At 38.4% G+C, this 10493-nt stretch overlaps 1 protein-coding gene across 1 annotated transcript; it reads right to left on the bottom strand.

The window, feature by feature from the left end:
* Positions 1–979: 979 nt before the first annotated feature.
* tmem102 (transmembrane protein 102) lies at positions 980–10266 on the bottom strand. The gene is made up of 3 exons (XM_067401795.1): positions 10136–10266; positions 9306–9517; positions 980–2725 (listed from the first exon to the last, which is right to left on the bottom strand). The coding sequence occupies exons 2-3, from the start codon at positions 9505–9507 to the stop codon at positions 1362–1364; spliced, it is 1566 nt and encodes a 521-aa protein (XP_067257896.1). The 5' UTR covers positions 9508–9517; positions 10136–10266; the 3' UTR covers positions 980–1361.
* Between the last annotated feature and the right edge of the window lie 227 nt (positions 10267–10493).

The raw sequence follows: 10493 nt of genomic DNA, 5'->3' as shown, positions 1-10493 counted from the left end.
TGGAGGCTGATGAAGAGGGAAGGATTTAGGAAGGAAACAGAAAGCGACAATGAGTGAGGGAGAGCAGATGTCTGCGGTCCCGAGAGTCCCACTGGTTCAGCCTAATCTATCCAGTGGACGTCGTGTTTGACTTTCTCCATCCATCTCTGCCTCCCACAGCTACCAATGCAAATCTGCAAGAGTGAGATACTTTAGGACTTCTTCACAAAAAACAAAACGCTTAGATGCACTCCTCTGTCTCTTTACACGTTCCTTCTATCCTTTCTCTGAACCTCTGTTGCCCACTCTACTCTTTCTATCATTACAGTTCAAACAGTGTCAGCAAACCTTTAACACAAAACCTTTTCGAAAACATCTAACTTTCAAAGACTTTCATTTTATTCAAACATGTAATAATGACTGACAAAGAAAAGCCCTTACACTACAACACACACTGTTTATGTGTAGATTAGAATTCAATGAGGAACCAAGAGGATACACAATCAGCATCAGTGTCGTTAGTACAGCCTATCACTATATATCATCGAAAACAGTCTCTGAACCTTGAAATACTATCATCGGCATCTAACTAAATCTAAAAAGTAAACAAAAATATCTTTGCACAGTATTTTTTTTTCTTCAAAAAGATTGTTTCTACGGGCTGTACAACAGCTTCTTATACATAACGGACAAGGCCTGGATTTGCGAGTTACTCCTTGTCTTTTTCTCTCTTTCTGTTGTTTTAGACTGTAGAACAGCTCAAAACTCAAGAGTTAAAAGAAAGAAATAAAAAGTACCTGAGAAAGGGAGCAAGCAGGGTAACTGACAGACTAAAGAAAGAAAAGTATGTGATCAATAATCACAAACTTCTCCACACACACAAAACATTACGTTTGGTTTCATCATAATGTACCTTGGCCTAGTTGGTTTTCCAGTTCTACTGCCCTCATACAGCAGAAAATAGTAGTAGTTTCTAATCTCAGTAGTACAGAGTAGTGGGTAAAGAGAGAGAAAAAAAAAAAGACAACTCTCAAAACTCAACAGAATTTTATAATTGGATTGAATCTACTTGATGTTCAGTCCGTCAATGGGGATTTCCTCAGGATACGATTGAATTTTGATTTGTGTCACATAAATAAAATCTATCCTTCCCCCTATTACTTTTGTTCTCCCTGACATTTGTGACACCTGTGAAACCATCAATGGAGCATAAAGCAGCTGCTTTGATTGTAGTCAGCCTTTTTGAGTGAGACAAAGGGAAAACAACTCTGTGGAGATCATTTTACAATTTGGTTTAATACAGTGACATGACTATGTCCTCTATAAGTTCAGTCATAAAGGGTTTCTGTACACTGGGCAGTGTGTAAACCAGCTCAGTCCACTCAGTAAAACTTGTCGTCAATGCGGAAATGAGGGCGTGTAACGTCATCTGGGTTGAGGAAAACTGAAATAGATTTGCCAGGGTTTTCTGTCACCAGCTGTTGTAGTCGCTGTGCTAGCCGGTCATCCTGTGGTGATCCTGCACCATATCCATGGCTAGGAGATGACATCCCATGCCCATTGCTCCCAGCTCCCGCGGCCTCTCGTTTGAGCTGGCATGCCTGTTGTGCTTGCTCCAAAGCTGCTCTTAAGTGCTCTGCAGGATCAGAACGTAAATGAGCAAGTTTCCGCGCAACTAACAGGGCGGCACTGTCCGTGAGGTGCTCTAGCATGTTGCACTGGGGGAGGAAGTAATTGGGACAGTTTTTGCCCAGAACGCAGTGAGCCAAGTCATCAAGAAGACCAAGGAAGAGCCGTGCAGGTGTGTCATGATCTGGACAGCTAAGGAAGCTGGTAGGCAAGCGATCGCATGCCCAAAACATCAAGGTACGTAGGTGGTACAGGCTAAGGCCGGTGCGAGGGCGAGCTAACAGTCTTGACAATATAGCTTTAGCCGCTTGGAAGGCTTGTGCCATTGGGTAGGGCACGCATTTCTTTAGCTGAACCTCACTGCGGGAGAAGGCAAGTCTCCACTCGCGGTCAGGTCTGGTTGTGGGGCTGGCAGCAGGTGAATAACATGGAAGCAAGTAGAATCCACTGATGGCCTCCTCCTCCGTTATTTTACCGTCCCAGAAATGGTTGGTCGTGAGCCAGCCCTGTGCGACAGCCGGCCAGCCACGAAACGACACCACTGGAAGCAAGTCGTAGAGAATACGGCTAGTTCCTGCAGTGAGAATCAGTGTTGTTAGAGGACCATTCCGCTCCACACGATCCGGAACCGGAATCCCTCTTTGAGGATTCTGCCGCAAGTCTTCCACCGCTGTCCCAACTACACTCCAGAACCAATCGGCAACCAACAACGGAGAGAAGTAGCACCCATCTAATGACTGAGGATGCTGCAGGGATGGGATTGAGCCTTGTACTGCACCAGTTTCTTCCTCCTCATCTTCCACATCTTTATTCTCTTTATTTATCTCATCTTGACAGCAGATACGCCAACGCGCCAGCATCGCAGGGTCGCAGAGGCGCAGGCTCAGCCATGAATGGCATGGCGGGGAATGCCTCATGTCCAGTGTCACAGGCTGATTGCGGTCATGCAGTTTAAGAGCAGGCACAAGAAGAGTGAAGTCCAAATCAAAGTCAACACCTTTGGCGTAGTCACCTAGGTACTCTGGGTTAAGGTCAAGAACACCTTCCCTGGCCCCACCTGACAGCAGCAGGTATTCATTGGCAACCGGTAGTCGCTTGTCTACCTTCTGCACCAGGCCTGTGAAGAGGAAGAAGATTCATGACAAAAATAATATAATATAATATCACCAGTCTTCAAAGAGACATGGGGGTGGGTAAAGAGGAGTGAGAGGAGAGGGCAACGTTATCACAGGTCTAAACAATTTAAGCTCAAAATGCTGAAAGCAAGTGTAAAACTGTAGAAAGAGAGATGGCTGAAACATTACCAAGAGGAAAAGGTCAGAGGAATATAATTGGAAGAAGAAGTGTTACAATCAGGCAAGGGCTAGGACATGACATCTGCTTGATGTGTGAATAACATTGTTTTTTGATGTTCAAGATATGCTGTTGAATGGGTTGTTGTTGAATCAACATTATATTATATATATGGTTATTCATCCATAATTGCGCAAGCCATCTGATGCACCAGCTGTTAGTGGTTGCCTGTGTTGCATAGCGTGATCACTAGGTTTGGGCATCATTTAAATTTTAACGATTTCATTTCCAATTCAGATTCTGCTTATCAATTCCGATTCTTATCTATTTCCAGTTTTGATTCCAATATGGTTAAAAAAAAAAAAAAAAAAAAAAAAAAAAAGGTCAAACATGTAGATATCAAACATATTTATTCTGTCTTTTTGCAAGACATTCTGTTACAGCTGAATACCATGAACAAAAATCTTCAGCCTAAAGAACAACTAATAAATAAACTAGACTAATATAAATTAGTAAAAACAGGACTAATGTAAATTAGTTAAGGTGAAATCAAATGTTGCTACAATAGTTATTCAGTCAAGATCAGCAAGTGATTTTCTTTTTTTTCTTTAATTAACAGTAATGACAGACAGCAGCAGGTTTATTAGCCTGCTGTCACTTTAAGACCTAATGCATGGATACAATTTATTATTACACATGCATTTTCGTTCAACAGTTTACATTAAAATAAGACATAACCCACTGTATTTACGAGGATATTTTGACATAACTGTGTGTGTATTTGTCCGTTCAAGCGCTAGACGATGCAAAAGAGAACTCAATTCAGTATTCGTGCACTATGAGAGGCAGCTTTTAGGCTTTCTGGATATGCCCAGCACAGAAAACAGCGCACACTTGCGGAATTGAGTTCTCTTTTGCGTCTTCTTGTGCTTGGTTTAAAACCACATTAAAATATGCACACAGGAATCAATAAGTGGAATATAAATTAATTTTATAACAAGTATCCAATTCCTGACCTCTTTTATTGCCATTTTGGGGGCGGAGCAATGAAGGGAGGGGTTTGTTTGGGTGTCGATTTCAAATATCTACAGTCAAAATTTAAATAATGTAAGAATATAGGGCTTTAGAACAGATGTGAGAAATCCCTTTTGCAGAAACCCTCGCCAGCTGCTTGTACTGGATGAGCCACTGTCATAGTACAAGAGAGATCTTTTTTGCACTATGACAGTGGATTATCCAGTAAAAGCTGTTGGCAATGTCATAAACCATATTACCAGAAACACACCTCTAAGACTACAATCTCAAAATACAATTAAAAATTGCAGTATTATTTAAATAATTGGTTTCTGAAGTGAGTGAGGGATAAAAGCAGATAAAGGGAGGGAAACCGAGGAAGATGATGCTTTTCCTAAGATGACACAAATCTCCCTAAACCTCTTCTCAGTCTAAGTCAAATAATTTCTGCTCATTCAGAGTGAAAGATATAACTTGATAGTCTCCCTCAACTCTGTTTTGCAATTCAAGCCATTGCTCTCATTTTCAAATGTGGCTCAGCTTCTTAAATTCTTTAAAATTAACATTTAATCTCCAGTGGAATATTTTTAATGAAAACGGGCATCTTGCTTTTTAATATTTTATGAAGGTAGAAATTGGTCAACACACATTTCTTTAGAATTATTTATCAGACACTCGATTCATTTAAATTCAATCTACAAATTATAAAGATGCTTTGAGAAGAGGACAATTACTGAATACTCTAAGTACAGCTGCCATATGTATGTGTTACTTAATAGCGCTTTAATGACCCATAATCTACAGACGATCCTTCACTAGGAAAATAAGGAAAAGAATTGGTGTCTTGCTAGGGGTGTTAAAATCATGTTGTCCAACACAAGTAGCAATAGCTTTACTAATTACCAATTTGTTCATGCAAATTAATTAATTAATTCATTATGTTTATCAGTCCCTACAGGCAGAAACCATCAACACCAGGTGCATTTCACTCATCACTTCCTCATACAGTCAACATTATTGACCACTTTAAAACAAAAACAGAATAATAATAGCAATACAAAACCTCACTCTCCATGACAGATGCCAAAGGGAAGCTGGTCAGCATATGCACTTACAAGTAATACATCAGAGCCCAACATGCACTGCTGTCAAAGAATGAGTTACACATAATGTAGGCCTACTGGAGTTTGGAATCGGTCACCTCTATAGGACATTTACTGCATTCTGTGATGTTTCCAAGATAAATAACTGTAACATTGTGGGTTTAAATAACAAGAGGCATGTTTTTAATGTACAGTTATAATAATGCTACATAATCTGTCCAAGAAATACATAACAGATGCATACATGATCAGTGTCCGATTAATGTGTATATATGCTGGACGAAGCAGAGCTATAATTATATCTACACTGCATTCCAAATTATTATGCAAGAGACATATCAGTAAGATTGCAGTACAATAAATTCAGATTTTAGTTTTTCTAAGAAAATGTTTGTTTATTTATCCATGTCTTTTTAGATAACTGGTATCATTCTCAGACACAATTATTTGCCAGGTCTACTTGGGTAAATGGAAACCCTACTTAGAGGTTGTTCCACATTATTAAGCAAGTCACAGTTCTCATGCAATAAGGGGAGGAACAAAGATCTTTTTGAAGATGAAAAGCATGAAATGGTGCAATGTTGTGCAAAAGGCATGAAAACAACTAATATTGTGTGAAACTGAATGGAGATTATCAAATTATCATAAGATTTGTGAGTGATTTAGAGCACAGCAGAACTCTGTAAGATAAAGGCTTATTAAGGAAAGAAAAAAATTAATTGTATTAAAAGGGCAGCTATAATAAAACAAATGTTGAGCAGCAAACAGGTATTTGAAGCTGCTGGTGTCTCTGGAGTCTCAAGAAGCTCTCCATGCAGGCTGGCAGTTGTGCGTAAAGATGCATTTCAGCCACCACTAACCAAACCTAGCAAAGAGAAACATTTGCATTGTGTGTAGAAATACATTTTCAAACAGTTTTATTGCTGGTGTGTTTTTTTTTTTTTTTTTTTTTTTTTTTTTTGCAGCATGGGATAGTGCATAGTGCATTGCATTTCAGAAGGCACTATCCTCCTTTTTATACCATAGCTGAAAATGGCCAGTTATGAACTCCACATATCTTGCAAAAGTCATTTAAATACCCTCCATCTCACTTCCCAGTATTCCAGCCCAAATCATCACCCGCCAGCTCCTTGCTGATGTCGCAGTCTTGTTGGAACGTGGTGGCCATTCACCAACCATCCAGAAATCCATCCATCTAGACCATCCATTGTAGTACAGCATTAGTCAGTGAATAAAACTATTTAAAAATGAGTCTTCATGTATTTCTAAACCCACTGTAAATGTTTCTCTCTGTGAGGTTTGGTTAGTGATGGCTGAAATGCATCTTTACGCACGACTGCCAGCCTGCATGGAGAGCTTCTTGAGACTCCAGAGGCACCAGCAGCTTCAAATACCTGTTTGCTGCTCAAAACAGGCTTTTTTATAGCTGCCTTTTTAATGCAATTATGTTTTTTGACAGGAACTTTCATTATTAAGCCTTTATCTGACCAAGTTCTGCTGTTTTCTAATCACTCACAAATCTTATGATAATTTGATAATCTCCATTCAGTTTCACAAAATATTAGTTGTTTTCATGCCTTTTGCACAACATTGCACCATTTCATGCTTTTCATCTTCAGAAAGATTTTTCTTCCTCTGCATATTGCATGAGAACTGTGACTTGCTTAATAATGTGGAACAACCTCTAAGTAGGGTTTCCATAGACCTGGCAAATTATTCTGTCTGAGATTGATACCAGTTATCTAAAAAGACATGGATAAATAAACAAACATTTTCTTAGAAAAACTAAAATCTGAATGTTTATTGTACTGAAATCTTACCGATGTGTCACTTGCATAATAATTTGGAATACAGTGTAGGTCTGTTAGTCTCACTAGGGCTGGGTAAAAATAACTATCTATATTTTAATCAGTTATCATTTTGATGAGCTGATATTGATCTTTTAGTCATGCTTTTTTTCAGACGATGAATGAATGGAATGTTGTGTGATGGATAGCTGTTCCGCATTGGTATGTGAACCGATCATCTCTTCCAATTTACTACTAGTTACAGCACAAAATAAACATGAATGAACATCAGAAGGTATGTTGAAAGATACAGTACAACTTACTAAAATTAATCATTTGTCATGTAATTGCTCAGTGTTTCAACCGCGGAAAGACGACAATAAAACATTTTACCTTACTTATACCTCAGAAAAGCCATTCAATGACTATAAACTCGACAGTCAGCTAAAAAATTAACAAAGAGCATTTTAATAAATATATGCACTGTATTACATATTCATAATATTTTTTGTACTGTTTTTCAAAATTTGATGTCTGAATAAATCCGTCAAGTTTTTGACAACAACTATTTACAGTAAATGCTTATTAGAGTTGTACTCTCGATACAAACACCCATGAGATGGCTACTCACAATTGTGAATTTTTATCACACAATTCTAACTTTTTTCTCAGAATTGCGAGACATAAACTCAATTCTGAAAGATATAAATTCAATTCTGAATTTTTCTCTCAGTTTATATCTCACAATTCTGTCTTTTCTCATAATTGTGAGTTTATATCTCACAATTCTGACTTCGTATGCAATCGTGAGTTATAAAGTCAGAATTGTGAGATATAAACTTGCAATTCTGAGGAAAAAAAACACCAGTCTTTGATATAATCCATTAATCAGATTTTTATCTGATTAAGGAATATAAAATGAAAAAAAATAAGGCGGCAGCAAAAGCCGATATGACTACACAAAAAGAACAATATGCGTCTTTGCAATTTAAAATTGTTTACGGTATTTGTTTCAGGGACCCAGTGACCTTCACACCAGGACATCGAAGCAGAGTGGTTTTTGTTTTTCTACAATAACAATGATCCCTTTCGCCCTTTACATTTTTAACACCATTTCGGTTTAATTAGCTCCTCTGGGAGAAATATGTTTGCAGGATTGTAGTGAGTCTAGAAGCTGGCATGCAGATGGTATGTTAATGTTCACAGGTCATGGAGGTGTGGAAACAGAAATCATCATAATTAAAATGCTCAATGCCAATTTAAATCAAGGAACTTGATTTACATGAATCTATTCTTTTCTGGTCTTCTGAAGAAACTTAACATTAAACACTCATGGACAGACAAGGGTCATCAAAAGTGGATCATCAGTTTTTCCAATCATACATAGCGAGGCAGAGCATTCCAAATGAATGCTAAGGAGCACCCTACCTAGCATAAAAATAAAAAGCTGTCTACCCATCACTCTCAGTAGGTGTGTGATGGATGTTGCTTTGAAAATGTCTGCATATTTTAGAGAATGAGCGATGGAAACAGCTAACAGGAAAAAATAAGTAGGAAGCTTTTGGCTGATCATCAAGGGGTTAAAGACGAGAGAAAAAAGGGAGATGTAACAAATGAAAGCAACAGGAGGCAGGCAAAAAGAAACAAACATTGCACTGGCAGGATAGCAGAAAAAAAATCCATCCATCCACATCAGTAAACAAAGGTCCTCAAGTAAACGACAAACAAACCAAGTACTGAATGATTCACAGGTAACAATGCAACATGTGAAACAAAAACAGAAGAGAGCTACAGGCTAAAAAGGTTTCCTACTGCGGAGAGAACAGGCTATGGCTTAAAAAAAAAACAGCAGGCAAGGAGGGAAAAATAGAATGAGAAAAAGAGAAACTGTCACCAAATCCAGCATTTGACAGGATTATGTGAAGCAGCTCCAGTGATAATTTCAGAGAACAATACAGTTCTGCAAATCTGTCTCACCCTCGCTTATGTCATACAAAAATGGATGACATTTAGTTTGTGTGTGTACATGTTGACAGGAGAGCAATGGATTAGAAATGGGTGTTGAGAAAGATCTGGTGTGAACTACTGAGGGGGAAAAAAAAAAAACAAGGAGAACTAGAGACACCTGCTGGACAAACAGCTTCACTTGGGTCAGAGACCTGGATAAATAAAGCCAAAGCCAATACAAATATCCCATAAATGGATTAAATGGCAGTGTTCACATGTTATATATATATATATATATATATATATATATATATATATATATATATATATATATATATATATAAAACTTTCATCTTCATCATAATGTGTTTTTTACTGTGCTCATTTTACCCAATCAGCTTCAGCAGTAATATGATGATGTCTGGACAGAATTTACAGAGAAAGGTGACTCTACACAGGGATCATGAAAACGCATGTAAACAAATCAAATGTTTTTTTTTTTTTTTATAGTATGTGTATATTTATGTATCTGCGTTCACTATGACATCCTCACCCAGCATATTAAAGATGAAGTCTTTGGCCGTGTGCACCTCAAGCGCGGTCTGGTCACCGAACTCTTCCTGCTCCAGCTGCACGAGCTCCTGCACCTGCGCTGACAGCTGCTCCAACGTCGTGCCCGAGCGGAAGTCCACCTCGGACACCCGCTTCACCGTCGCCGGTGCACGCGGGGCCACGGCACTCATGAGCGTCTCCATTGAGCATTACCTGAGAGAAACCATAACAATATTACCAAACTGTCCCAAAAACCATCACACTTATCAATACGAATATCAACGATTCTCATTAAATGTATTCATTTTAATTGTTTTTAAATGATGTATTACTTAAACATTTCTCGACACTAATAAATACTAAACCGCTGATAAAGGGGGAAAACCCGTATTTACACAAGTCCTATTCAGTACCAATAACTACCCAACTCAAGCTATTTATTATTTTTTAATAACACCTAAATAGTTAAACGCAGATTAGTTATTCATAGCGACTGTAGTGGAATGTAGGTCAGTGGGCAGATTAATCAGCTAATTAGCCAGCTAATGTCTCTCTGTAGCCAAACAACTGAACCACAACTTTACAGTTTATTATAATAAACATGGCGAGACCTCTGAAATATATCATCTAAACAAGAATTCCCCATGACATGTGCTGTATGAGGGGGAATAAATATGTTTCATGTGATAAACGAGCATGTGTCCACTGAGATGCGTGTAAATCAAGCAGCCCAAATGAGCCGACTAGCAGGTGTGGAGCGAGCTAACGTGCTAACCAGCTAAACACCTCAAGATTCAGCGATGACATTTGCTCTTTATAGTTTACACACACCCTGTTTTCCGCTGGCTCGGTGCTCTCTGCCTTAGACCCCGGCTTGTTTGTTGTGATTTCTTGTGTGAAACAGGATTTCTGCTCCCGTCATTTCCAACAAGTCCCTCTGCGCGCACCTTCCCACTGGCAACACTATTCCCGGAAATCATGGACCTCCTGCGAGAATCTTGGGATTAGTAGTACTTTAAAAGGGACACAAATCTATCCATGATTTTTAGGTGCAATTATACAGGATAGTAAACTGTTTGCACTGATTTATGTCTCACAACAATAATTAACCTAATTAATTTGTTCAATTTTATATCTCATCTATATTATACAGTAGCCTATATATTTTTATTTTAATGCTAAGATCAGT

The sequence above is a fragment of the Chanodichthys erythropterus genome, chromosome 11, assembly GCF_024489055.1.
Source record: "Chanodichthys erythropterus isolate Z2021 chromosome 11, ASM2448905v1, whole genome shotgun sequence".
Classification (NCBI taxonomy): Eukaryota; Metazoa; Chordata; class Actinopteri; order Cypriniformes; family Xenocyprididae; genus Chanodichthys; species Chanodichthys erythropterus.
This window is presented reverse-complemented; position numbering and strand designations above follow the sequence as displayed.

What these genes read in the sequence shown, in the direction of transcription:
- tmem102 (XM_067401795.1), bottom strand. Translation starts at nt 9,507, where the DNA reads ATGGAGACGCTCATGAGTGCCGTGGCCCCGCGTGCACCGGCGACGGTG. An exon ending in CTTCATCTTTAATATGCTGG is followed by an intron (nt 2,726 to 9,305) that starts GTGAGGATGTCA and finishes TCCTCTTCACAG; the next exon opens with GCCTGGTGCAGAAGGTAGAC.